Source organism: Malaclemys terrapin, chromosome 14, assembly GCF_027887155.1.
Source record: "Malaclemys terrapin pileata isolate rMalTer1 chromosome 14, rMalTer1.hap1, whole genome shotgun sequence".
Classification (NCBI taxonomy): Eukaryota; Metazoa; Chordata; order Testudines; family Emydidae; genus Malaclemys; species Malaclemys terrapin.
The window spans coordinates 38,661,899-38,689,233 of NC_071518.1; the positions used below are offsets into that span (position 1 = coordinate 38,661,899).

At 53.2% G+C, this 27,335-nt stretch overlaps 1 protein-coding gene and 1 long non-coding RNA gene across 3 annotated transcripts in view; one reads left to right on the plus strand and one right to left on the minus strand.

Moving 5' to 3' along the window:
- Positions 1–12,543: 12,543 nt before the first annotated feature.
- On the minus strand, positions 12,544–15,201 carry LOC128848736 (uncharacterized). Its single transcript, XR_008447104.1, has 2 exons — positions 14,948–15,201; positions 12,544–13,659 (listed from the first exon to the last, which is right to left on the minus strand). It is a non-coding gene; the product is annotated as an uncharacterized LOC128848736 (long non-coding RNA).
- A 77-nt stretch (positions 15,202–15,278) lies between these two features.
- The window catches only part of FHOD1 (formin homology 2 domain containing 1), a 68,133-nt gene continuing 56,076 nt past the window's right edge, over positions 15,279–27,335 (plus strand). The window contains exon 1 of one of the 2 annotated variants that reach the window (XM_054048949.1): positions 15,279–15,507. In XM_054048949.1, coding sequence (XP_053904924.1) covers positions 15,331–15,507 — 177 coding nt within the window. In that variant the 5' untranslated portion in view covers positions 15,279–15,330. The remainder of the gene's footprint in view (positions 15,508–27,335) is intronic. The other variant, XM_054048950.1, reaches the window with a different exon arrangement.

Below are 27,335 nucleotides of genomic sequence, written 5' to 3' on the forward strand. Positions count from 1 at the left end.
TTCTACCTTTTTAATTGTTTCAAACATCAAGCGTGAGCCATGGCAAGAATCTTTGCTGAAGACCTGGCTTGCCAGCGTGATGCATGGTGTTTCCCTGCTCACAGCGGCTCCAGCCGCCAGGGGCCCCTCGACCAGTTCTGAAAAAGAAAAGGTCGGCAGACCCCCCACCCGTTTATTACTGTGTCATTTTAATATGTGCTCACAACTCATCCCCATGCCATGACCAATCACAGCTGAAGTAGTACTAATGCAGCACTTAGATTGTCAAATACAGCCGTCACTGCTTCAAGTGATCAGTTTGGTGCAAGACCGATGCCTTGCTAGCATGAGTTAGCATCTTCCCATCCCTCCGTGGAGGTGCCAAGGTACACCTTGTTTCTTGCCTTCTCAAGCCAATGGAAAAGGGTCTCTTAACATCCTCACTTTTCCCATCTCTTTTCGTTTTGGATGTTCCACAGGCTTCAACAGACTTCCCGGATTGTTCAAGAGTTTACAGAGAAATGGCTGTGAGATGCTGTGATGGGGCGTTCACCCTGTACTTGCCCTGAAAGGGTTAAGGCAGATTGATAAGAGGGGGTGGGGGGTAATTAACCCAACAGGCCACAGTTGAGAGGAATCGGGGGCTAAGCAATCCCCTGACTGAGGGAGGCAGCCCAGCTGGAGAGGAATGAGCCGGGTTGGGTTTATAAGAACAGGACATGGGGGCAGAAGGGGGCAGCTGGGAAAGGCTGCAGTCACTCCTTAGGCGAAGGGAGGTGTGTTTGGCGGTTACAGGACAAGTAGTCCTTGGTTGTACCCTGGGAGTGGGGAGTTAGAAGGCTGGCAAACCTGGAGAGGGCTCAGGGAAAAGTGGTGAGTTAGTCCCCAGAATGGCCAGGAGGAGACGCTATCCTAGCAGTGAGTGGTGTACTCTTGTCACAGACACCATGTCTTGCAGCAGCTTCTCGTTAATGACTCCATGGATTACAAGAGCCGGTGATGCTCATAAACAGTAACAGGAGAAAACTGTGTGTGGTGTAGTAGTTTGCCATGTTTTTGAATGGAATAGTTGAGGCTGTTTTGCAGAGGGTATGTTGAAATGGGAAGACTGACTGATAACAGTTTGAACCATAGGTGTGATTGGCCTGTATCTTTATTTGGTTTTGATGGCAACCAGTTCAGAGTATCCCTTGCACTCAAGCAACGACAGTGAGGGGCTCCAGCACGGCATGCCCAGTCAACGCCGCACTTCTCAACAGACTGTTTTCAAAGATTTAAACATCTGCAGAGATTCAAGTGGCAAAGATTCCCCAATAAGAAATCGACTACACACTGTCACCTTCCATACGTCAACCACTTAGCAACGTTCCGCACCCCGGGCACTCATCTAACGGCAGAGCAAAGAAGTGGCTACATCTTGTTCTAGCCTTGAATGGTTTGTTGTTGTCTAATGTTCTTTTGTGTTCTGCGAGAAGCCCCATTATTAATAAAGGAAGAAGGTCAAATTATTGTTGCCTTTTCTCTCAGCATTGCTGACGACATGTCCTTAGCCGGCAAAGTCTGCTTTCACAGGCTAGATAAGATGCTTCCAAAGCTTTTGAATGGTCATTGCCAAAAATACAGGCAGATTTTACTGTGTGTTTTATACACCCAGCACTGCACGTTTCCTCCGTAGCAGTTGCACAGCTGCCTGCAGCCCCATGGTAGTGCTGAAGCCCATAGCACTGCAAATTTTTTCTGCAGAAGTGGTCGGTGGCTCTCTGGTAGCACTGAAAGGATTCTGCTGCGAGCTTCCTCTGCAGCAGTGACAGACGTGCCTCCCTGTTCTATGGACTCACCAGAGCTATAATGCTGCGAGCTTCCTCTGCAGCAGTGACAGACGTGCCTCCCTGCTCGACGGACTCACCAGAGCTATAGCGCTGCGAGCTTCCTCTGCAGCAGTGACAGACGTGTCTCGATGCTCTACGGAATCACCAGAGCCATGGCGCTGCGAGCTTCCTCTGCAGCAGTGACAGACGTGCCTCCCTGTTCTATGGACTCACCAGAGCTATAATGCTGCGAGCTTCCTCTGCAGCAGTGACAGACGTGCCTCCCTGCTCGACGGACTCACCAGAGCTATAGCGCTGCGAGCTTCCTCTGCAGCAGTGACAGACGTGTCTCGATGCTCTACGGAATCACCAGAGCCATGGCGCTGCGAGCTTCCTCTGCAGCAGTGACAGACGTGCCTCCCTGCTCTACGGAATCACCAGAGCTATAGCGCTGCGAGCTTCCTCTGCAGCAGTGACAGACGTGCTCAGCAGCTGTGGAGTAGTGCCAGGGTGCCTGTCATGGGATGGGCAGGTTTCAATATTTCACCTTTTCTGTCCTGGGGGGGTGGGGGGATACTAATTGGCTGCTCTCTACTTTTAACAAAGCAGCAGCAGCCCTCATTCTTTAAAGACTTGCTTGGTTAATTTTCAGCCAACTGACTGGCAGATCAGCCAATACTGATCTGCCAGCTGCTGGTGGCCGTGGACCATGACGTGGAGAGCACTGGCCGAGGAGGGATTTTCCTCTGAAATCCTGACAGCAGTTCAGGGGACGGTACCTTTGCCCTGTGACATGCTAGTGCTAATGAGCTTGCACATTGGGCCCCATACAGGGCATGGCCACGTCTCCAGAGAGGCTGAGTGGCCAGTGTCATCAACAGGAGCTGTGGGCAGCTGCAGCTCTGAAAATCAGACTCTGGGTCTTTCCCAGCCAGGCGCCACCAAACCTCTCCCCTAGTTGGTCTCTGCAGCTGGCCTGAAAGAGAGGTGGCTTATTCTCAGTGAGGGGCTCTGGTGTGAATATCTTGCAGGAAGGAAGTGGTTCTAATCTGGGGAAGGGAGGTGGGCAGTGGTGACCAAGCAGCCACGGCAGTACTTTGGGTAACACCAGGAGAGCAGAGGATGCTACTGTTTGACACTCCATGGAATGGCGGATTACAAAACAAAGCCTGTGAGGGCCCTGCGGCAGGGCGACGACTCACCGGCGCGGCGCCTCCTGCTGGTCATCCAGGGAATTAGCTCTTCGCCAGCTCGGGAGCGCTCTCTGCCAGCTGATGTCCCTCCTGGACCCCGGTGCCCTTTCTCTCGGGGTTCTGCCCTCTGCAGTATCCCCACAGATTCTGGGTCTCCCCACCCAGGGGAGCCCCCAACCCTCTATCCTCCCCTTGCCTCAGTGGCTACTGCCAGTCACCATCGAGCCCCCGCTCCCTGGGAGAGACGGCAGTGTGTAAATCACTCAGCATCGGCAACAAGGGTTGGACCAGCTGCCTCTGTCTATCTCTGGACTGTCCCTCTGCAGCCCTGGTACCTTTCTGTGGGCCCTGAACTCGGCCTGCAGTCTGGGGCTTTGCTAGGCTGGAGCTCCCCAGCTCCCTCTGCCCTTCCCCAGCACTGCTCCACCCTAGGAACCCTCCTCAGCTTCCCAGACAGCCAGGGCCTTCTCTCGCAATGAAGCTAGAGAGTGTCTCCTCTTGAGCTCCTGGCTCACAGCCCTTGTATAGGGCCAGCTGTGGCCTGATAGGGGTATGGCCTCAGCTGTGGCTGCTTCCCCAATCAGTCTTTCCCCAGCCACAGCCCTCTCTAGGGCTGCTTTTAACCCCTCTGGGCAGGAGCGGGATGACCACCCTGCTACAGGCCCCAAGGAATGACCACTGCAGCCAGGCTAACCTAATTCGGACCAGAGTGAAGGGGGCCTGTCACAGGGTAGCTGAGAGGGGGTCAGGCACCCAGCCAAACTGTGACAGGGCCCCAGCAACCTCAGAGAGAGGGAGACGCCGGCTGACTCAGTAACCGGCTCTGCACTGGCCTGAGAGTGAATCAGGCCCACAGACCCCAAGCTGAGTTTGCAGGGCTGGTTGTCAGACCCCCATCTTCCCACGGGCACACTGAGCACAGGAGACCCAGAAAAGCAAGAGTTCCACAGGGCCACTGCTACAAAGACCCTTCTTGGAGTAGAAGTAGGAACTCTGCTCAGGCAGCACAAGCCCAACCCTCAGGCACAAGGAAGATGAGCGCTGGGATATGGAGTTTGCTTAAAGTGTGGCCCCCCCATTGCCCTGTATGGGGCTAGGCAGCCCTCCAGAGTATGCGAGATACAACCTCACAACGCTCTGCCCTCAGTCTTCAGGCTACTCTCACCTAAACTGTAGCTGCTCCATTTCCCAGACCTGAAGAAGAGCTCCGTGTAAGCGCCAAAGCTTGTTCTCTCACCAACAGAATTTGGTCCAATAGAAGATATCTCCTTCCCCACTTTGTCTCTCCAATAACCTGGGACCCGCCCAGCTACAACACGACTGCACGGCTCATTACTTAACAGAGACAGCTCAAGGAGGAAGAGCTGTTTGGGGATGAACAGGCCAAGGCTGAATGACGAACACTGCAGATGTGCGCTGAGCCGTGGAATGCAGCCACTCCTCTCTGCTGTCACTATTACCGCAGTCATCTGTATGACAGGACCCTCCTCCTGGGCTGGGCTGGGGAGCCTCGCAATAAGTCTTGTGAGACTTTCCAGTGGCATGTCACAGCCCCCCAGTGACCAGCCAGCCAGTTACAGGATCCCAGCAAGGCCGGGGTGTGTGTGTGTGTGTTTCCTGTGCCAAGCAGCAAGGATTTGCAGAGGATTCTTTGTAGGGGAAAAGGGCAGCCGCTGAACTCCATTCTCTGTCTCCGAGGCTGTTGTGTTGCCTACTTGCCCAAGGCTGTTGGCTCCCTGCCCAGCAGCAGCAACACACACCTGGTCTCCGCAGACAAGACGGGACACAAAGCTGGGTGGAGCATCTAGTTACCTTTGTAATGTGCAAAGGTGCAGGGCTGTGCTTGTTCACCTGCCACAGGCCTTGGTTGATAGGTCCTTTATCTCCTCTGCTCCTTGTCCCTAGCAATGAGGGGCTGCTTCATTCCCCCGTATTCAGTCGCGCTGGCCACTATAATCATCCCTACATCTTTCGAGGCTGCTCCTGGAGCTGCCCTGGGGGCCATTAACTCCCCTGTGCTTTTCCCCGGTCTCCCCTCGCCATAGACGTGCCTGCCTTGCAGTGAAACCCATCACTGCCTCACCTCAGTCCCCTGAGCCTTCCCCCCACAGGCTGGAGCTGATGCCCTGGCCAGGGATGTGGTTAGTGTAGGCCCTTGGGTGCATCTGCACCCACAGAAATCAGACCCCGATTAACCAGTGTGAACTTGCGCAGGGCCCCCCTCTCAGGTTTGGCCCAGCGGTCCCTCTGTCATGATGGAGGGGCGTCCGGGCCAAACTTGAGCGAGTGGCACCAGAACCTGGCGCACAGGGTCACAGCACTGCTCAGGTTTGGCACCTGCCATCGATAGGATGGGAAGCAACTGAACCAGGCCCAGATCCCACCCTCACCATCGCCGGTATCATCACACCAGGCCCAAGGTGCCCCGCCAGGCTGAGAGCCAGGAGGTCGGAGTGGGACCAGAGCGACCCCTTCCATTGGCAGCAGGGCTAGAGCACAGGGAGAGGCAGCACCGGGCACAGGCCCCACCCGCAGTTCTGCACAGGGCAAATCCCCCTCATCACTGCAGCGAGGGCAGCAATCCCACAGGCCTGGGCCTGCGCTGCCTGTAAGGGACCAGGACATAGGCAGTTGGCCTCGCAGTCACCGCTGGGCTAAGGTCTGCCCACTGGGGACAAGAGTCACGGGGCCAGAGTAGAAGGAATCGCCAGGCCAGGTCCCATAAACAAGGGTCGGAGTCAGGCTGGGGTCAGAGATCAGAGGCAGTATTGGGCTAGACTCGAGGTTGAAGTCAGGCTGGGAAGTCTGGCATTGCAGCAGGGCACGTCTGTGTGGCTGCCCAGACAACTTCCTCAGGCAGCCCCTGGGGTTAAGTAGGGGCACTTGGCCAATGGGAGGGCTGCAGGATACTGTCACTCTGGGTCTCTTGGCAGGTACTTCCTGTGGCACCTACTCTCCACAGTGCTCCCTGGGTGAGCCGCTGCATAGCCTCCTGGTAGCACTGTTGCCCCAAGCTCTGTACATCTGGGTTCCAGTCCTTGGGTCCTTATCCTGACCTCTAACGTGGCACCCATTGACTCAGAAGGCTACATCCACTTGTGCCTTAGCCTTCCAGCTAAGTCAGTAATTAAAACTTCCCCCCATCTGGAATAACAAAAGTCTAACCCCACAAAGAGTTCTTTCATCCCACTTGGGCTCCTCTACAGCCCACCTTCTGGGCCCCTGTAGTCACATGCTACTGTAATAATCTTAGTACAAAGTATGCCTTGGGAGGTTTCATTTGAAAACTAATAACTTGCTGGTCAGTTACATCATGGTGAAATGTATCTAACAACATTATATGTGAAGCTATGAACATAAGCTGAAACCATGGCTGACGTGTGTTTACCAGACAGGTCTAGGAAGTAGGCGAACCTGTTTCTCAGAGACAAAGGACAAGTCCAGCCAGGTGTTATCAAAGCTGATGGGCAATTGTTTATCCCAGGGATCGGCAACTTTGGCCCGCAGCCCGCCAGGGAAAGCCGCTGGTGGACTGGGCTGGTTTGTTTACCTGCAGCGTCCGCAGGTTTGGCCGATCGCAGTTCCCACTGCCCGCGGTTCGCCGTCCCAGGCCAATGGGGGCTGCGGGAAGGGCGGCCAGCACATCCCTCGGCCCACGCTGCTCCCCGCAGCCCCCCTTGGCCTGGAGTGGCGAACCGCAGCCAGTGGGAGCTGCGATCGGCTGAACCAGCGGACGCTGCAGGTAAACAAACCAGCCCAGCCCACCAGCAGCTTTCCCTGGCGGGCGGCGGGCCAAAGGTTGCCGATCCCTGGTCTATCCAGTGGCTATTCTTTGACAAGGAAAGGGGGCAGGAACAAAGAGATGTGATCTTAGCAAACATCAGCATAACACCTCTTCCCCACCAGACTCCATGTCTCCTTGCTCTCTGCTGGAGAGAACTTTTTCTAGGGGTCACTCTCAGGAAAATGCATTTCAAAGGGTGACTGAACTATAAAAGTGAGTGGCAAAAACATCCCAAATTCTCTCTCCCTGCCCGTCTCTCTTTCATCCAAAACCAGCTGTTGGACATTGGGAACAGATCTTGGCCTGACAGCTTAGACAGCAGTATTACTGGAACATATGGTAAGGGACTTCACCTTGAATCAAGTCTAGGATGTTAAGTTTATAAAGCCTTTTATCTTTGTTTTTCTGGTAACCATTTCTGATTTCAATGTCTCATTACTTGTACTCACTTAAAACCTCTCTCTTTGTAGTTCAATAAACTTGTTTTATGCTTTAATCAAAACTAACTCAGCATTGTGAACTGTATGGGCAACTCCATTTAAAATGGCAAGCTGTTGTTTCTTGATTCCCTTAGACGGGCAACAGACCGAATATATCTCAGCTGTCCAGGAGAGGGCTGGGAGTGTGTGGGGGTCACTCTACAAGTAGTAACCAAGGCTGGTGGAAGCCAGAGCTTGACTGGTGTGTGCTGACAGGCTGCTGGGATCAGAGATGCTGGACCAGGCTGTGGCTGGACACAGATGCTCAGGGTGTGACTTGCTTGCTGGAAGGCTTTTTGAGAGCAACTCAAGCTGGAAACTACACCAGCAAAGCATTGTGAGGCACCCAAGGTTACAGGGCACGGCTTACACCCCAGAATGTCATAGTTCCCTTTAAGTCTCTTTGCGTTGGGATTGAACGCTGACTACTAGGCTACTTCCCTGGAGTTTCCTGCTTGTTCTAGACCCAACTTCAGGGTTTTCCACAGAAGCCCAGCTCAGTCCTTGCTATTTTCCCCTCAATCTGATTTTTCTCAGTGCTTTTAAAAGGCCCAGCTGTTTTATCAGGCTGTCACCTGACCCCAGTTAGGCTAGGAGGATGCCAATTATGCCACAGGTGGGGCTGATGGAACAAGGATGGTTAGTCCAGGCCTCCTGGCCCTGCACTGGTAAAATAAGCACATCACACTGGGTGCTGTTTCCCCATGTCCCATACTCACCTAGCAGCTGTGAAGAAGGGGATGCAGAGTGTTCTTCATTTTTATTTTGGTAGATCGTGTGTTGGGCTCAGTATAGACACTGTTAGGAATTCACTGACAAAAACAGCGTTACTGCAGAGTTAAATTTGTCCAGTGGCATCTCGTGCCCTTCCAGAACATTGAGCTACTAGGATGATCGGGGAATGAAAGGCCTGTCTTATGAAAGGAGACTGGAAGAGCTTGGCTTGTTCAGCCTAGCCAAAGGAAGGCTGAGAGGGGATCAGATTGCGCTCTGTGAATACGTCAGGGAGTTAAACACCAGGGAGGGAGAAGAACTACTGAAGCTAAGGGACAATGCTGGCACAAGAACAAATGGATATAAACTGGCCGTGACCAAATTCAGGCTGGGAATTAGAAGATTTCTAATCATCAGAGGAGTGCAGTTCTGGAATTGCCTGCCCACAGGAGTTGTGGGGGCAAACAACGTAATTAATTTTAAGAGGAAGCAGGACAAATTTATGAGTGTGATTGAATGACAGGGTTGCTTGTGATGGGAGCGGGGGGGGCAGTCAGGGTCTGGTTTAGATCTTATGTTCCTAAAAGCTCATGCTTCAGGGTTCCAGCTGGCCACTGGCAGGAGACAGGAAGGGATTCCCCATCCAATGTAATATGGGGTGGGGGGGGGAGTCGATCTACTTTCCCTGAAGCCTATGACATAGATGAGACATTGGACAGTGTGGGCCAGGCTCTGAGGCAGCACCAAACATTCTCTCTCTCAGCTGCTTGGCTGGCTGGTTCTTCTTCACGTGCACAAGGTTTAACTGCCATATTATCCCCATACACTTTGTTATAGTGGGAGGGGAATAATGATCATGCTTTGAAGTTTTTGGCATGCGTAGTTACCAACAGGACCGGTGAAAGAAACCTCAGCTGTGGTCTATGTCCCAAACACTTAAGCATGCGAGAGAAGACTGGTGTGACTCTCTCCTTCTCCACCCCTCCCTCACCAACCCCTGCAACATATAGCCCCCCTTCCCTCACACACCATGTCCCATTCATCCTCCCCTTTCCGTCCCATTCAGTAGTTAGCAATTTGGTAGAATTTGTGAATGTTAAGAAAAGCTGTTTTATTTAGGGGGCTATATTCTGGGAACATCTCACTCAAATAGCCCCAAATTTGGATCACTAACCCTACACTGTACCCCTGGGAACCACAGCAGATTTCAAGCTAAGCTGAGGAAGCATGCCAATTTTAGAACAATTAGAAGAATCAACCTTTAAACAGAAAAGTCTTCTCAGTCTTAACTGTATCAGAGCTGGTGCTCTACTATAATATTGTATTAAATTAATCATCAGCAAGGGCTGTGCTATATATGGGGGGAGGGATAGCTCAGTGGTTTGAGCATGGGCCTGCTAAACCCAAGGTTGTGAGTTCAACCCTTGAGGGGGCCATTTAGGGAACTGAGGTAAAAATCTGTCTGGGGATTGGTCCTGCTTTGAGCAGGGGATTGGACTAGATGACCTCCTGAGGTCCCTTCCAACCCTGATAGTCTATGATTCTATGAGTCTATATCCAGATCCCCAGCACAGGCCAATCCTGAAAGCATAGGAGGCTCAGGGAGGCGTGAAGTGGCTTATTCATCTCAATGGCATGGTCTCCCTTGAATGAGAACAGGTGGAGAGGAATACAGCCTGAAAAAGAGCTCTGAGATAGGTGAGCTGCTCCATCAATCTCAGTGGGTGTCCTTATTGACTCCACCTCCTGGGAACGCCTGTGATATGCTTGTCCTCATCTTCTGACCTCTGTCTCAGCAGTGTGTTCTTGGTGCCTGTTCTCAGCTCCCCATGCAGAGAGGAAGGGCTTCCCCCTTTGCCGGATCACATGGGGGACAGGGAGATGGGCTCAGATGCTTTCAGAAGGAAGAGGGCCCTCAAATCCTGGCTCACAGAGAGAAGGGCTTATACACCCCCTGGGGGACAAGGGATCAGATCCCACATTGAGGGGTGGTCAGGGAAAGTGGCTTAGACACTCCTAGGGGGACAGGAGTCCCCAGGCCCAGGCACACATCCAGGGGGAAGGGAAAGGGCTCAGACAATTGCAGAATGACAGGAACCCACTGATACCTTCTCATATGAGGGGGGGAAAGGGAGAGGGGAACGGACCATGAGAATGGCAAGGCCCCCAGATCCCTGATGGTGGGGGTATAGAAAGGTGCTTAGAAACCTACATGGGAGGAATACAGCTGCTCTGCTTTAATACCCAAACACTGAATATTTTCAAATATTTCTAGACTATTCCAAGTGAATACTTTAGCTGAATAGTACACCCTCTGCACACCCTACTGCCTGCGTTAGCAGGGGACTGAATGTGTAAGAACTGCTGCAGTGGAACAGACCAATAGCTCACAGGGTTAGGTCTCTTGTTGCCCATGTTGGAAGTGGTAGGGGAAAGTGAAAACCTCTCTCTCATGAATCTGTTCAGCATCAGACAGTTTGGGGAGATTTCCTCCTGCGGCTGGTGCTGAGCAACTCACGTCCTGACTCAGGAAGGTTTAGAAGAGATACGACTACATTATTTCCTTACATTTTGGAGGCAGAACTCCAGGCATCCTTCCAGAAAGGCCAAACAGGCTCCTTGTCATCCCTTAGTCCAACCAACCTCAGCATTTTCTCATAGATCCTGATTCTCTAGCAGCTCTATTTACCCAGCACCCTTCGGTTTTCCTTGATCACTAGGGTGACCAGATGTCCTGATTTTATAGGGACAGTCTGGATTTTTGGCTCCTATTACCTCCCACCCCCATCCCAATTTTTCACATTTGCTGTCTGGTCATCCTATTGCTCACTCTGCTTTTGAGGGCGGCTTGCTACTTCTGTTCCACTTTGAGCTGTCCAAGCAGACTCTAACATTCCATTACAGCGGCTAAGCCAGGGGTAGGCAACCTATGGCACGTGTGCCGAAGGCAGCACGCAAGCTGATGTTCAGTGGCACTCACACTGCCCAGGTCCTGCCCACCGCTCCGGGGGGCTCTGCATTTTCATTTAATTTTAAATGAAGCTTCTTAAATATTTTGAAACCTTATTTACTTTACATACAACAATAGTTTAGTTCTATATTATAGACTTAGAAAGAGACCTTCTAAAAAGGTTAAAATGTATTACTGGCAGGCGAAACCTTAAATTAGAGTGAATAAATGAAGACTCGGCACAGCACTTCTGAAAGGTTGCCGACCCCTAGGCTAAGCCAATCTGTATTACAGTATTCAGCCACTAGGTAGCACTTTGTGCACAATATCTGATTTAAACAAACTTTATCCAACCGGGCAGAACATTAAAGGAATGTATGAACACAGGTGGAGTGTATAAGCAAGCTCCGTAGCCAGTCTACAGCCGGTAGAGGAGCATGACAGGTGTCAGAAATGAACTAAGAACAGAAACAGATGGAAAACAGCAAAGATTACAGACAGAAGGAACAGGATGCAGGATCTCATCAACATGCCACTCTTCAATGCCCCAAAGAATGTCACCTTCACAACAGACAAGCTGGAAGCAGTAGTTTGCAAGTTTTTGGATTGCAATCAAATTCCACCCACCCACCCACATACCCTGGAGATATACAGGTATCTAATGTATGCTATGGGGAAGCAAGGCAGAGAATATCTTTAAATCCTTTGACTTTACTGAAGACAGCCAAAAAGACAACTATGAAAGGGCTCTGGCGCTGTTTGATGCATACTTTATACCTCAGAGAAATGTGGTTTATTAAAGAGCGTGTTTTCACCAAAGAATTCTATAACCGGGAGGAAACGCTGAATGTTTTATAAGAGCTCTGCATGCATTGGCTTACAAAGACAAAAGCTTTGCATTCAGATTGTATGTGAGCAAAGGACCATAGACCAACACCCTATGATGGGCCTAGAAAGGTGGAAGAACTCGACGGAATATTTGGTGATATTGGACGTTTGACAGGAGATCCAGTACAACTAACCTTGAGACAATGCTGCACCATGTAGCATACGTACACCTCACATGATTCCTAGCCCACTGCTTCATAACGTGCAAACTGCGTTAAAGAGAATAGAATGATTGGCTACTGAGCCAAAAGCACGATGTGTCCCAGGGGTACTAGTTATAATGAAAAATGGAAAACTATGAATCCATGTGGCTCTTAAAAAGACAATGAAGTAGTTGGGGGGGGGGGGGGGGGGGGGAGGAAATGCTCCTAACACTGGCTGACTTGCTCCCCAAAGTGAAAAGAGATACAGTATGCTCCAAGCTGGATGCCTCAAAGGGATTCTGGCAAATTCCTTTAAACCACAGAAGTGCTAAACTAACTCAATTTATCACACCCTTGGGGAGATTTTACTTTTGAGGATTACCATTGTACCTGAAATTTTCCAAAGTAAGATGGCAGAACTACTAATGATCGCAGGAAGCCACAGAATCTCCTTCAGGCCCTCATGCACCATCCAGACTTCTGTGATAAATGATTAGTAAACCAAGAATCACAGACATTAGGTTCTTCCAGTTCCAAAGAACCAGACACACACTCCAGGTCATTTAGATTTCACCCAAACCCATGCTGGTAGCCAATCCTTTGGAAACTAAAACCTAAAAGTTTATTAATATACAAAAAAGGAAGAGAATTATTAGAGGTTAAAATGAATCATGTGCATTACAGGTGGTTTCAGAGGTTGTAGATCAGGTTAATAGCAGTGATGTTAAATCTAACAGTTTGTAATAAGTGGCTCTGGTTCATCCCAAATATTGGGGTCCTCAGTCCATTGTTTTAAACTCTTCTTTGTTAGAAATCATAATCCAGAGATGTGGAGCAGGAAAGAGGCTAAGAAGTGACGTCACAGTCTCCACTTTTAGATCCTGAACCTATGTGCATGGAAAGTTACTGGCACAAACATGAAATCTTGGATCATCTGACCTTACATGCCATTGCTGAGTCATGGGTCACCCAGTGTCAGCATGCCTTCTCAGAGTACCTACTCAGGGGGGCTCACTGAAGAGTTGATTCTCTTTATGGGCCATCAACACATGGCTGACTAGCTTTGATGCAAATCTGTCTTGTGGCTGATATCCAGGAACAGAACACATTTGAGATACAAACACATAGCAAAACTTCATAACTTCAGATACAATGATGATATATGGATTTAAATAGGAAAATAATACTTAGCAGCTCATAACATTTTCATGGATACCTAACAGCACATACTTGTATAAGATTTATCACAATTGTGCACCAATGGTGATACCTTTGTATAAAAAGAAAGACGACCATATGTCACAACCATCTCAGACAAGCCCACGCAAAGCCTGGAGGTTATGGGATGGAAGCCCTTGATGCACAGAGATTTCTTATGTTGATGTCAGAAGGAAGATCTGAACAGCTGGTTCTGAGGCAAGCTTTGTCTATATAGGCAAGTGTGTAACGAACAGGCTGGTGTGTGTATACATGTACCTCTCATCGTTCCCCTGGCTGTCATGGGCCCTGCACTGCTAACAGATAGCAGAGATTCTCCATTAGCTCAGGCATCGGGGCCCTGTGCTTTGGTGCAGGTGATGGGGATTCTGCCCCAGCCACAGCTGTGAAGCTCTCCAAGTCGGTTGCGTGCAGCACAGAGGCACATGGCAGTTTCAAGTGGCTGTGGAACTGGCACAAGAGAGCTGTACCTCCCTGAGTTACTCCTTCGCCATCCCAGTGATCTGTTCAATGCAGAGAAAAGGTTGTTACAGAATAGAACAGGGTCAAATAAAAGTTGGCCACTGTAATTTGCATGTGTGAGTGACAGGGGCCAGACCCCTCCGCTGGAATTCCAGCTTGGGACTCCCCAGGTCCATGGAGCTGAGCACAGGTGAGTGCTGGGGTGCGCTTGCTGCCATGTGGGGCTCTAGGAGGCCTTTCCTCCTTGCCACCGCCATGCAGTTGTGTGAGGGTCAAAGGCTGGCAACAGCCAAGGGGCAGAAATCAGCCCTGTGTGCGCCAAAGGCCCCAGGACAACACCGACCATGTGAGGGGCCTGAGCAGTGCCCCATGGGGGTGTCAGTGCCATGTTCAGCCAGGCCTCACAAGAGCCACAGCTGTGCAGCTAGCACGCTGGCTTGTCAACAGAGAACTGCGGGCCAGGGAGGAGTCTCTTCAAATTCCAACACCCTCTAGTGGGCACATCTGGTGAGTAGCAACTTTAATGAGAGTCTTAGCCCCAGGTGTCCTTTCTCTCCTAGCGCTGGGAAGGGCCAGGCCCCAGGCTGGCAACACGGTTCTGCCAGGGCTCAGCGCTGCACACAGGTGAGGGGGCCTGAGCAGAGCCAGTGGCGCATGGCCAGACAAGGGGTCTGGTGAAGGCAACAGCTCCATCCTGAGCTAACCGCCCACAGAGTCCCGTACAGCAGCCCTGCTAGCACGTTTCATGTACGCTCCATCACATGACCCCACTTGTGCACCCCTTACCCGCCTAGTGCCTATGGGGATGCTCACGTATCCCCTTCTCTGCTAACACCTGTGCCTCCCTCCTGCACCCCTTCTCCTCCCCTTCCCCCTGCACCCCCTCCTCCCCATGTACCCCCTCAAACCCTTCCTCCCCTTTCCCATCCACCCCCTCGAACCCCCTCAAACCCCCTCCTCCCCTTCCCCCTGCACCCCCTCAAACCCCCTCCTCCCCTTCCCCCTGCACCCCCTCAAACCCCCTCCTCCCCTTCCCCATGCACCCCTTCCTCCCCTTCCCCATGCACCCCCTCAAACCCCCTCTTTCCCTTACCCCCCTTCCTCCCCATACCCCCTTCACCCCACCCCCTCGAACCTCCTCCCGTTCCCCCTGCGTCCCTTTTCCGCTGCCCACTGCGCCCCCATCTCCCCCCGCCCCTTCCCCAGCCCCCTGCGCCCCTTCCCCTCCTCCTGCGCCCCCTCTCCCCTAACACTGCGCCCCCCTGCCCTGCACCCCTTCTCCTCTCCCCCCCGCCGCGCCCCAGGCACTTGGTGCAGCTGGTCCCCTACCTCCAGCAGCCGCACGTAGCTCGCCCGGCCCGGCCCGGCCCGCGGCGGGGACAGCCTGCTCCGGCCGCTGGGGAGCGCTGGGCCCCCGGGCGGGCTGCGCCGGACCCTGCGGGAGGGGGCTGGGGCGGCTGCTCCCCGGCGCAGGGCCCTTTAGCCGCAGCCAGACACCGCCTGCCCGGCAGCGCTGGCCAATCGGCTGCTCTGTAGTGGCCGGTTGTCCCGGTTACCGGCGAGCGATTGGCTGGGGCCGTAGCCCCGCCCCAGGCCGGACGGCGGGGCGGGGCGGGGCGCGGTCCCGGCCTTGCCCCGAGGCCGGCGGCGCGCGGGCAGTTGCGCCGGGTGGGCGCGCGGGGAGCTGCGCTGCGCTGCGCTGTGTTGCGCCCATGGCGGCCGGGCCCGGCGCCGCGCTCTGCCGCCTGCAGTACCTGGATGACAGCGACCCCTTCTCGTGCGCCAGCTTCCCGGAGCCGCGCCGCGCGCCCGTGCACCCGCTGCCGGAGGCGCTGCCGCTGGGCGCGCAACTGCCCGCCCTGCACCGCCTGCTGGGCGCGCCCCTGCCGGTGAGCGGCGGCCGCGGGCCCCCGGCCTGGGGTGGGGCCATGCGGCGGCGGGGCTGGGGGAAGCTGTGTTGGGGGTGGGGCTGGAAGAAGTGGGGTGGTGTGGGGGTCTGCAATGGGTCGCGGGGGGCTGCGGGGATGGGGCCCGCATGAGGTTGGGGGGCTGGGCTGGAGGAAGCGGGGTGGTGGCAGGGGTGTGGGCTCGGTCAGGAGGGCTGGGCAGGAGGAAGTGGGGTGGTGAGGGGGCCTGCAATGGGTCTCGGGGGGCTGGGCTGGGGTGTGTGGGGCCTGCACTGGGGGTGGAGCCTGCACAGAGCACAGACTGGGGCCCGCATGAGGTTGGGGGGCTGGGCTGGAGGAAGCAGGGTGAGGCAGGGGTGTGGGCTCGGTGAGGAGGGCTGGGCAGGGCAGGAGGAAGTGAGATGGTGTGGGGGGTCTGCAATGGGTTGAGGGGGTGCTGGGCTGGAGGAAGCGGGGTGGTGATGGGCCCTGCATGGTTGGGGGGGTTCTGTGTGTGTGGGGGGGGAGGAAGTGGGGTTAGGGCAGGGCCTATGTATGGGCTGGGCTTGTTGGGTGTGGACATCCCGATCTTGTGCAGCCCTCTAGCTTTCTTGGCACCTGAAGAAGTGGGTTTTTTACCCACGAAAGTTTATGCCCAAATAAATCTGCTAATCTTTAAGGTGCCACCGGACTCCTCCTTGTGTTTGTGGATACAGACTAACACGGCTACCCCCTTTTTATAGAGTGTGTAGAACTTCCCCATCCCTGCTTCACTAGGCTGGTGCAGGTTTGTGCCTTGGGCATAGGCTTTTGGTAGGAGCAGGCCTTGGAGCTGAGCCATTACAGCAAATTGTTTGGGCAGTACCGAGGAGGGACCAGGGGCTGGGCCAGTGAGGATGGGGTGGAGGGATTTGTGCCCTGACCTCTAGTAGCTGTTTCATAATTCATGGAGGAGTTGGTTGGCTTGTCCTTTGGTTGGTTCGAAACCTTTAGTCAGGTTAAATCAATTCAGACTGGATTTCTCATTTCCCATGGACACCTGGCAGCATCGGGCAACTGTACTGGAAGACATCGCTCCTCAGCATCCAAGCTCAAATCCATTTGATAAACCCCCCTATGCACACAAAGAATGGAAACAGTCAGCATAGGGTCTTGTATTTAAACATAGCCTATAGCTTGCTGGTTAGCAGACACCGGCCCTATTCCTGTGTAGCATAAACATTCCTCTAGCAGTGTATTCCTGGTTTAACAACCACAGTTTTAGCTGTATTCTGAAATGTCATCTCCAGTAGCACAGGGCCCCAACACCAAACTGATGCATTGACTGAGAACTGACTTGAAGGAAACAGTGATGTCTTCTGAGTCACCAGCACTGCTTCCTGCGCCATCTGGAGTTTATATAATGTTTCTTGTACACTGAGGGTTCTGTTAACTGTGACTGAACAGGCAAAAGTGTCAGCCATTCAGGGTGCCACAATAGCTCTTACCCAGTCTGAAAAATCAGAGCTGGTTTAATGAAGAGTGAGGTCGAGCAGGACTTCTGGGCTGTCTTCACACTCTTGAATAGTGGCCTGCAACTTTTAGCTTTCCCCCTGGGCACAAGTGGGAGGAAACTCCTTGGAATGATCCTACTTCTCACAGTGCAGCACCCTTTGACTGCTCTTCAGTGTCAGCTGTGAGGTGAGCATCAGGTCCTCTTTTTTTTTTTCCATATGCAACCTTGGACACTTGGTGTGTTAGCTGCCTCATCTGGAGTTTCTATCCTGTTGATGGGGTGACAAAACCCCTGAACTACTGGCTAATGGGGCATGAGTGTTAACTCTCCACACGTAGATAGCTCGACAAAGGATTGCATTTTTCTTTGGAGAACCTATGTATTCTATGGTATGTTTCCTACAAAGTGCATCCCAAAATGATCCAGAGCTAGATGAGACAAGAAATTAAGAGGACAGGCAAAAAGTAGAGTCACAGCTTCAAAAATGCCAGAGGGATACAGTCGGAGCAGACAGGAGTTGCAAAGGAGGAGGCTCTTGGACCAGCATTGACAAGGTTGGGTGTGGTCACAGAGCAGGCTGATGCAAAGGGGAAGGATCTGGGGTGGAGAGAAGAGAGGAGGTTTATGAAGTCTCCAAGCCAGCATGGATTTGTAAAGAACAAATCATGTCAAACCAATCTGATAGCTTTCTTCGATAGGATAACGAGTCTTGTGGATAAGGGAGAAGCGGTGGATGTGGTATACCTCGACTTTAGTAAGGCATTTGATACGGTCTCGCATGATATTCTTATCGATTAAACTAGGCAAATTCAGCTTAGATGGGGCTACTATAAGGTGGGTGCATAACTGGCTGGATAACCGTACTCAGAGAGGAGTTGTTAATGGTTCCCAATCCTGCTGGAAAGGCATAACGAGTGGGGTTCCGCAGGGGTCTGTTTTGGGACCGGCCCTGTTCAATATCTTCATTAACGACTTAGATATTGGCATAGAAAGTACGCTTATTAAGTTTGCGGATGATACCAAACTGGGAGGGATTGCAACTGCTTTGGAGGACAGGGTCATAATTCAAAATGATCTGGACAAATTGGAGAAATGGTCTGAATTAAACAGGATGAAGTTTAAAAAGACAAATGCAAAATGCTCCACTTAGGAAGAAAAAATCAGTTTCACACATGCAGAATGGGAAGAGACTGTCTAGGAAGGAGTACGGCAGAAAGGGATCTAGGGGTTATAGTGGACCGCAAGCTAAATATGAGTCAACAGTGTGATGCTGTTGCAAAAAAAGCAAACATGAGTCTGGGATGTATTAACAGGTGTGTTGTGAGCAAGACGAGAAGTCATTCTTCCGCTCTACTCTGCGCTGGTTAGGCCTCAGCTGGAGTATTGTGTCCAGTTCTGGGCACCACATTTCAAGAAAGATGCGGAGAAATTGGAAAGGGTCCAGAGAAGAGCAACAAGAATGATTAAAGGTCTTGAGAACATGACCTATGAAGGAAGGCTGAAAGAATTGGGTTTGTTTAGTTTGGAAAAGAGAAGACTGAGAGGGGACATGATAGCAGTTTTCAGGTATCTAAAAGGGTCATAAGGAGGAGGGAGAAAACTTGTTCACCTTAGCCTCTAAGGATAGAACAAGAAGCAATGGGCTTAAACTGCAGCAAGGGAGGTCTAGGTTGGACATTAGGAAAAAGTTCCTAACTGTCGGGGTGGTTAAACAGTGGAATAAATTGCCTAGGGAGGTTGTGGAATCTCCATCTCTGGAGATATTTAAGAGTAGGTTAGATAAATGTCTATCAGGGATGGTCTAGACAGTATTTGGTCCTGCCATGAGGGCAGGGGACTGGACTCGATGACCTCTCGAGGTCCCTTCCAGTCCTAGAATGTATGAATAAATCAAGGCAAACTTTGACTTGGACTGGTCCCTGTAAGGAATGGGAACCAGCAGAAGTGTCTGAGGATGGGGTTGATGTGGTCATGCTTTGAATGTATGAGGAAATAGCAGCGTTCTGGAGAGCTGGAACGCTATGTGGGGGAGTGGCAGTAAGTAGATAAGGCAAGAGGTGCTGAAGGTCTGGTTGTGCGTGTTGTCAGAGGTGGAGTTGGGGATAAGCAGATCTGCAAGATAACAGTGACTGGCATATGTGTGCACATTGAGGCTTCAGAGGTTTCTGGAATGATTATCTGGGCCCTTCTGCAACGCAGGCTAAAATTAACTGGAAATTGTCTGGTTTCCTTTCCGGCACTCTTAAGTGGGTTATCTGGGAGGAAGCGGACAGGCGCTTGGAATGTTCTCTACTTTAGTGGGAGCAGGGCCCTGAACATGGCAGAAGGCTTTGTGTTCCTAGTGTGCAGTTACTCAGTCCGGCACTATTCAGAGATTCCAAGGCCAGAAGGAATCATTCTAGTCATCTAGTCTGACCTTCTGTAAACAGGCCTACGGCTGGTCTATGGGAATGAGCTGCTGGAATCTCAAATTGTCCAGCACACCATCGTTTCCATGTCCCATGGTATCTGTATAATTTGACTAATTCTGATCTTTGGTCTGCCTTGTCTGGGTCTGGATGCTGTAGCAGTCTTCTACTGGGGCACATCTGGCATGTGACGTGGTATGCTACCCGGCTTTGGGGGCCTAGATTAGTGAGCTACTGTCTCCTTCCAAAGTGGGGAGCTGGATTTGGGGAGTTCAGGCACTTTGTTTTGTATTTAAGTGGTTCAAAATTCCAGTGAAAATCAGTAAAAACCGAATGATAGCCTTTGTAAAACCTGGGACATTTTTGGTAAATGCCTTCCACATAGGTCATGGAAGGGGGTTAACATGCAGGTTGGGGTAGTGTGAATAGAGAACTCTGTAACTCAAAATGGAGACCACTTACGCTGTCCTATTCTGTGCTGCCCCACTTGGCAGCAGGGAGCTGTTTACCTTCTGTTAACAAAGAAACTACTTTGTGAGGCCAGCAGAAATAGCTATCCAGGTGAAACTTATTAACCAACAACCTGCTTTTCCTAGGGCAGTGAACAGCTAAGCGGGGAGTGCCTCGCCTCGCCTTTACTTGTTGGGGAGACGCGTGCAGTTGTCTGATCCAGAGCACAGAAAGGCAGAGATGGCATTAAGTGTCTGTTGGCTTTAAGGTGTCCCATCCGCAGTGGTACCACCATGCTTTTGTGAGGAACCCTTCCTTGGGATGCATGATTGTACCATGTCTTCTAAATGTCATTGTGTCTTCCCAATCTATTCAAAACTCTGGGGTGAAGATGAAAAAACACATTCAGTAAAACATCTCCATAGATCCTCGTGAAATCTGAGAGGTGAACTAAAGAAATAAAACTGGGAAGAGTAAATAAGTGAGAGATGGAAAACAGGGGAGTTCAGTGGGGAGCACAAAATGATACACGGCTCGTTTACTGGTGATTCTAAACTTGCAAAGGTGCGATGGGCAACGAGAACAGCTTTCTGCTCCCATAACTAGCAGTGAATTGGCCTCCTAGTTAGAGGCTGGAGGGAGATCTCCGTCCTCTTTTTTTGGACACCACCCATTTTATTTGTGGGAAATGGTTCATGACTGGAGATGAGAGCGACGTGACATTGGGTAAGTACAAGGGAATGCATCTTAATGCTGCATTGTTCAAAACCCAGCCAAACGCTCAAGCAGCAGGAGGATAGCAAAATGCACAGAAAGGCCGGGGGAGGGGGAGGGGAACCTTGCAAGGTGCAGATTTTGGGATCCATTCAGATAAACACCCAGGGTTTAAATACTTATCTGAACTGTATTTGAAGCTCCATCCCTCAGTCAAGCTGGATGGCCATTCCTCCTCTTTCCCCATAATGCCTGGAACTATTCCAGCGGAGTTTGTCTTCCCCCACACTTTTTACCTTGGGGGGAGGGGCGAGCATTGGGTTTTCACTCACCTCCACTCTCATGTGAGCGGACAGCAAGCCTACTCTCCTCTCCTCTCCACTGTTTTTGTGGCACTTCCACCATCTCTTCCCTTCAAAGGTTTCCTTTTCTCTCTCCTTCCACTCAAATTCCTATTGCTGTTGTTTTTGTTTCCCCTGGAGGACCGGATTGCTTTCCCCCTGTGGCTCTAGGGGGCCAGATGATACTCCTCTCCCACCCCGTGATGGAGCAGTGCTCCTCCGGCTTCAGCCTGCCTTGCAGCCAGGCCTTGTGTGGAGGAGTGCCAGGGACTGGGAGGAGCAGAGGCAGAGCAGGATGCGCTCAGTCAGTCGCTCCAAAGGAGAAGAGGACTCGGCCTGCTGCCCACCACTGCAGCAGTCAGCAGTAGAGGCAAGGGGAGCGTTGTGACGAACTGGGACTGTTCTTGCTGGGGTGTGGGAATGCTGACAGGGGAGTGTGACTAGGATGGTCTGCATCGGGGGATGGGAATCTGCCCAAGGGAACATACCTGAGCTTGTAACATGAGAACCCAGGAGGGGGTTGGAGGTCAGGTGACTCCGGGGCCCGGGAAACTGAACAAAGGCTGTGGGAGGGGTCGCAGAGAGCGGGGTGCTGGAAGCAGGCTGGAAGGAGGCTGGAGAGATGGCTGGGAGGCAGAGATGGCTCTGACCCCCCAAAGGGGGGTGGGCTGGCATGCCCTGGGACCCCAAGCTGGACCTAACTGAGGGGGGCCCTGTTGTCTGTGCCTGCAAGACCTGTCTTGGACTGTATTCCTGTCATCCAAATAAACCTTCTGCTTTACTGGCTGGCTGAGAGTCATGGTGAATCGCAGGAAGCCGGGGGTGCAGGGCCCTGAGTCCCCCAATACTCCGTGACAACTGGTGGCAGCGGCGGGATCTACTGCACCCCGTGGACGGCGCTTCCTGCAGTAAGTGACTGGGGAGCAGTAAAACGAAGGGGGATTGACGGGGACCAGGCGTGCTGAAGAGTGAGAGAGAGACGGTTATTACCCCTGGGAGTGTGTGACCAGCGAGAAGGACTTTTGCAGTAACAGGGTCCCCCGGGGGGATCGCAGCGAGTGGTCCCAGGGGCGGAGGAGTCTGCAGCTCGACCCTGGCAGAGAGGCGGTGACCTCGAGAAGGGCTGGCACACTAGGGGTCCCCCTGGGAACTGTGGGGAGCTGTGAGAACACAGGCCGGTGAGTGGCCAGCAGGAAGATGTATGCCAAGCGGCTTAAGAGCGACCTGGTGGAGCTGTGCAAGCAGAGGGGGCTGTGCATTGGGAGGCTCACCAAAGCACAGCTCATTGCCCGGCTGGAGGAGGAAGATCGCGCGAATGAACTGATCCCTGTGTCTCAGGGAAGCAGCCTGGCAAATGCAGCGCAGGCACCAGTGTCTGTCCCAGCTGGGAGTGGTCAGCCGGCTGCTGAGGGCTTCCCGAGACCCCTCCTTCCTATGCCTAGGGGAAGGGTGGGGAGGAGCCCAGCAAATACCGAAGGCGCCGTGGCCCCCCCGGCCAGCAGGGGATCCCCCCGGCGAAGCTCGCCGGCCAGCAGAGGATCCTCCCGGCGACGTTCGGCATCCGTGGAGCGGAATTGGCTGGAATGGGAGAAAGAGCTAAAACTGAGAGAGCTGGAGGATCGTGAACAACAGAGACAGCATGAACGGGAGGAGAAAGAGAGACAGAGACAGCATGAACGGGAGGAGAATGAGAGACAGCATCAGCGTGAACTGGAACTGGCGAGACTGAGGGGCAGTGAACCCCCGGCTGCGGTGAGTGAGGGGGGACCCAGGACTGCACGGAGCTTTGATAAGTGCATCCTGGCCCCACACAAGGAGGGGGAGGACATGGACGACTTCCTGGAGGCCTTTGAGACGGCCTGCGAGCTGCACCGGGTTGATCCCGTGGACAGACTCCGGGTCCTTACCCCCTTACTGGACCCCAAATCCGTGGCATTGTACCGCCAACTGGGAGAGGCAGAGAAAGGGGACTACGAACTATTCAAAAAGGCCCTGCTACGTGAGTTTGGGCTGACTCCTGAGATGTACCGGGAAAGGTTCCGGAGTCAGGATAAAACCCCTGTGATCTCATATCTGCAACTAGCCGTCCGCATGGAAAGATACGCCAGCAAGTGGGCTGGTGGGGCCCAGACGAAGGAGGACCTGATTAAACTGCTGGTACTGGAGCAACTGTATGAGCGGTGCCCATCCGACCTGAGGCTGTGGTTGGTGGACCGAAAGCCAGAGAACCCGCGACACGCAGGGCAGCTGGCCGATGAGTTTGTAAAGAGCCGGTCAGGGGGTGGCAGGGAGGAGCCCCAAAGGAACAGGCCCGCCGCGATGCAGAGAGAGAGTCACCCTGGGACCTCCCAAAGGGGGAATATGGGGAATCCCCTCCCACGGGGAATGCCCAGCATCAGGGACAACCGACCGGCTCGAGGGGACCCACAGGACATGAGCTGCTATTACTGCGGCCGAAGAGGCCACGTTCGGGCCCAGTGCCCCAAGCTCAAGGACAGACTGAGCAGACCGAACCCGCATAGGGTTAACTTGGTAGAGGCCCAGACGGACGAGGGGCAGGCTTCTCACGCAAGAGGGGCTGGCAGCTTATCAACTGCTCAAGAGAGAGAAGGGCCCCAGGCCAGCTCCTCTAGGGGGCTGGATGCCCCCGACTCAGGGTTTTTGGTTTATACGGTGGGCGCGGGGCTGTCCCTCCGGAGAGAGTACCTTGTTCCCCTGGAGGTGGATGGGAGGAAGGTCAATGGATACTGGGATACGGGCGCAGAGGTGACGTTGGCCCGGCCCGAGGTGGTGGCCCCAGACCAGGTGGTGCCCAACTCCTACCTGACCTTGACAGGGGTGGGCGGAACACCAGTCAAAGTGCCCGTGGCAAGGGTACACCTGAAGTGGGGGGCCAAGGAGGGCCCCAAGGATGTGGGGGTACACCCGTATTTGCCCACTGAGGTATTGATGGGGGGGGACCTGGAGAACTGGCCAAGCAACCCCCAAAAGGCACTGGTTGTGACCCGCAGTCAGAGCCGGCGAGGGGCCCTGCGCCCTGGCCTTGGGGGGGGGTGCCTTGCCTGAGGCGCAGGACCCTAACCTGGTGGGGAGGGAACGCCCAGGGACACGGCTCAGGGAGGCTGCAGCTTCAGACCCAGCGGGCGAGAAAGAGCAGGTGGCCATCCCTGTCCCAGCTGCTGAGTTCCAGGCCGAGTTGCAGAGAGATCCCTCCTTGCGGAAGATAAGGGACCTGGCCGACCTCAATGCGGTACAGACCATGGGACGAGGTGGCCGGAAAAGGTTCCTGTGGGAGAAGGGGTTCCTGTACCGAGAATGGGCTCCCCCAGGGAAAATGGAGTCAGGGGGGATCAGGAGGCAGCTGGTGGTACCCCAGAAGTATCGCCGCCAGCTGCTGTGCCGGGCCCATGACATTCCCCTCTCAGGCCACCAGGGAACCTGGCGTACCCAGCAGAGGCTGCTACGGAGCTTTTACTGGCCTGGGGTCTTTGTTACTGTCCGACAGTACTGCGGATCCTGTGACCCCTGTCAGAGGGGGAGGAAGGCCTGGGACAAGGGGAAAACAGCTTTAGGACCCTTGCCCAGCATAAAGGAGCCTTTCCAGAGGGTGGCCAAGGTTAAAAGGGCGGCTCTAAACCAAGAGAGCCCAAAGCACAGACCTCCAGACTGGAGCGCTGGGAGAAGACCACAGCCCAGTTGGAACCCCAGAGGTATGGGGGTGGGAAAAGGGCACAGGCCGCATAAACCTTCCCACATGCGAACTGCGAGTGCCATCAAGCACCCCCGACCTAAGGGGGGGCGTGGAACTGAAGGGGCCTGGTGTAACTCCCACCAAGGAACTGGAGGGATGCGGGGGCATCCATGGGAACGGGGGTAGGTTCGAACTTCCCCAGGTCACTGGCTAAAGTGACCCTGCTCAGTTCGGTCTCGAAGGGGGGAGAGATGTGACGAACTGGGACTGTTCTTGCTGGGGTGTGGGAATGCTGACAGGGGAGTGTGACTAGGATGGTCTGCATCGGGGGATGGGAATCTGCCCAAGGGAACATACCTGAGCTTGTAACATGAGAACCCAGGAGGGGGTTGGAGGTCAGGTGACTCCGGGGCCCGGGAAACTGAACAAAGGCTGTGGGAGGGGTCGCGGAGAGCGGGGTGCTGGAAGCAGGCTGGAAGGAGGCTGGAGAGATGGCTGGGAGGCAGAGATGGCTCTGACCCCCCAAAGGGGGGTGGGCTGGCATGCCCTGGGACCCCAAGCTGGACCTAACTGAGGGGGGCCCTGTTGTCTGTGCCTGCAAGACCTGTCTTGGACTGTATTCCTGTCTTCCAAATAAACCTTCTGCTTTACTGGCTGGCTGAGAGTCATGGTGAATCGCAGGAAGCCGGGGGTGCAGGGCCCTGAGTCCCCCAATACTCTGTGACACGGCTTCAGCCTGCCTTGCAGCCAGGCCTTGTGTGGAGGAGTGCCAGGGACTGGGAGGAGCAGAGGCAGAGCAGGATGCGCTCAGTCAGTCGCTCCAAAGGAGAAGAGGACTCGGCCTGCTGCCCACCACTGCAGCAGTCAGCAGTAGAGGCAAGGGGAGCGTCTCAATGCAGGAGGGCGGGGTAGGCAGGCAGGAAACACGGGCCAGATACATTTGACTCCCACATGAGCTTGGGAGCCTTGGCATGTGTGGATAACAGAACTTGTTGTTAAACCTTCCTCTGACCCAGACACGTGCCCTTTCATCCACATCTTCATTTTTCTTGGACTGAACCAATGTCATGTCATGAGATATTTTTTCAAGGGTGACTAAGTGGAGTTAATTTGGGAACAAACAACAAAAGCAATGCCTTCCGAAGCAAACAGATCTCTGGCAAGGGTTTTCCTCTCTGAGCCGGACTCTGCGTGTAATAAGATCTTTTCTGTTGGACTGGAGGGGATGTTATAATGAGTGTGGCAGGAGAGATTTCGAGAAGGGATGCACATCTAAGTGGGGTAAGGAAGACTTGGAAGTCTGTCAAGGCGCATTAGGCTTTTTTAGAAAAATATCCCACAGGACCCTTGCAGTGATACTCTTCCCTTTGTCACATAACCTGAAATGTTGTCACTGTTGAGCTGTCTTCCAGGGTTTTCAGTTTCATGTGCAATAGTCCATTGTCCTTAGCAAACTCTGTGAAGGGCGGTAGGACTCTGCTCCATGATTGCATGAAGGGGTCAACTCGCTGGCGCTGCCTCATGGCCAGGCGTGGCAGCTCGCTCTCTCTGTTGGGGTCTCCTGCAGGTGGCTGCTCCACCTCTGCGGCAGCCTGCCTCTTCCCGTGCCATGGCTCTCCAGCCAGGTCACTTTAAAGCCTCTCCCCTTCTGGGCAGCGTCTGATCAAAAAGCAATTAACCCAAATAATTTGAGTTAGCAAGGGAGAGAGGGGTACGCCTCCCTCTCAGGGCGTGTGGGGATCTGGCCCTCCCTCCCAGACAGTGGTTGTCTGGGAAGCTCCTGCCTTCCCTCAGCCCTTTCCTCAAGGGCTAACGGTCTGTTCTTTCTCTGCTCTGCCCATGTCGGCTGTTCTGCTCCCCTTTTACTTCCCCCGCCCCCCTAGCCTGTGCCTGCCTGGCAGGTGTGGCGGGGTGGACCTGGCTCAGCCCAGAGCAGCTCCTTAACCCCTTGTTGACCAGTGTGGGGTTTCCATGCCCCATCACAGATTGCAACCCCCCTTTTTACCATATGCTGCCTTCATGTACTCCAGTCTTCTAGGTGTGCCCGCTGGAGTTTGTAAGCCCAGGGTGGACTCTTGAGCCCTACTAGCTGCCAGTATTCTGTCATTTGAGATCTTTGAGTCCTTATAGGGCCACAGGCTTGGCCTGGAAGAGCCATAATTTGTAGAGTGGCATCTTTTGGCATGAAAGCAGCAGGGAGAGGGTGGCCCTGGGGCTCCCTCCACCTTGCCTTGGAGGACAACCAGCGTTCTAAAGTGCTGGTTTTGGTCTTATCTTTAATACCATTCTGGGTGCAACACATCCCCTCTGAGCAAGCAGTAGTGAAACCTCCAGTAGACTAAGCCTGTTTAACTTATTCACAGCCAAATTTTGGGATCTCCTTTAAGAGCCTGTCCGCATTAGAGAAACTTGCACCGGTGTCGTCATGTCAATGTCTTTACCCCAGGGTAGACTCTCAGTACCAGCGTAAGGTGGGGTCACTCGGATAATTTCTCAGATTAAGTTTCCCAGAGGCGTCCCTGAGGAAATAGCTGATACTAAGCATTCATCCTCTACATTGCAGCAAAACTGGGCTATCCAGCCCCCCAGCACAAGTATTGTGGTACTCTCTTCTCACCAAAATGTAGTCCAGGTTGTATTTATCCTCTTTCAGAGACGGCTGTTGGGGAGGCAGCTGATGCAGCTTGGGGCAGAGGAGGTTTAGGAGCTTGTGTCTTCAAAACAGAAGCCAA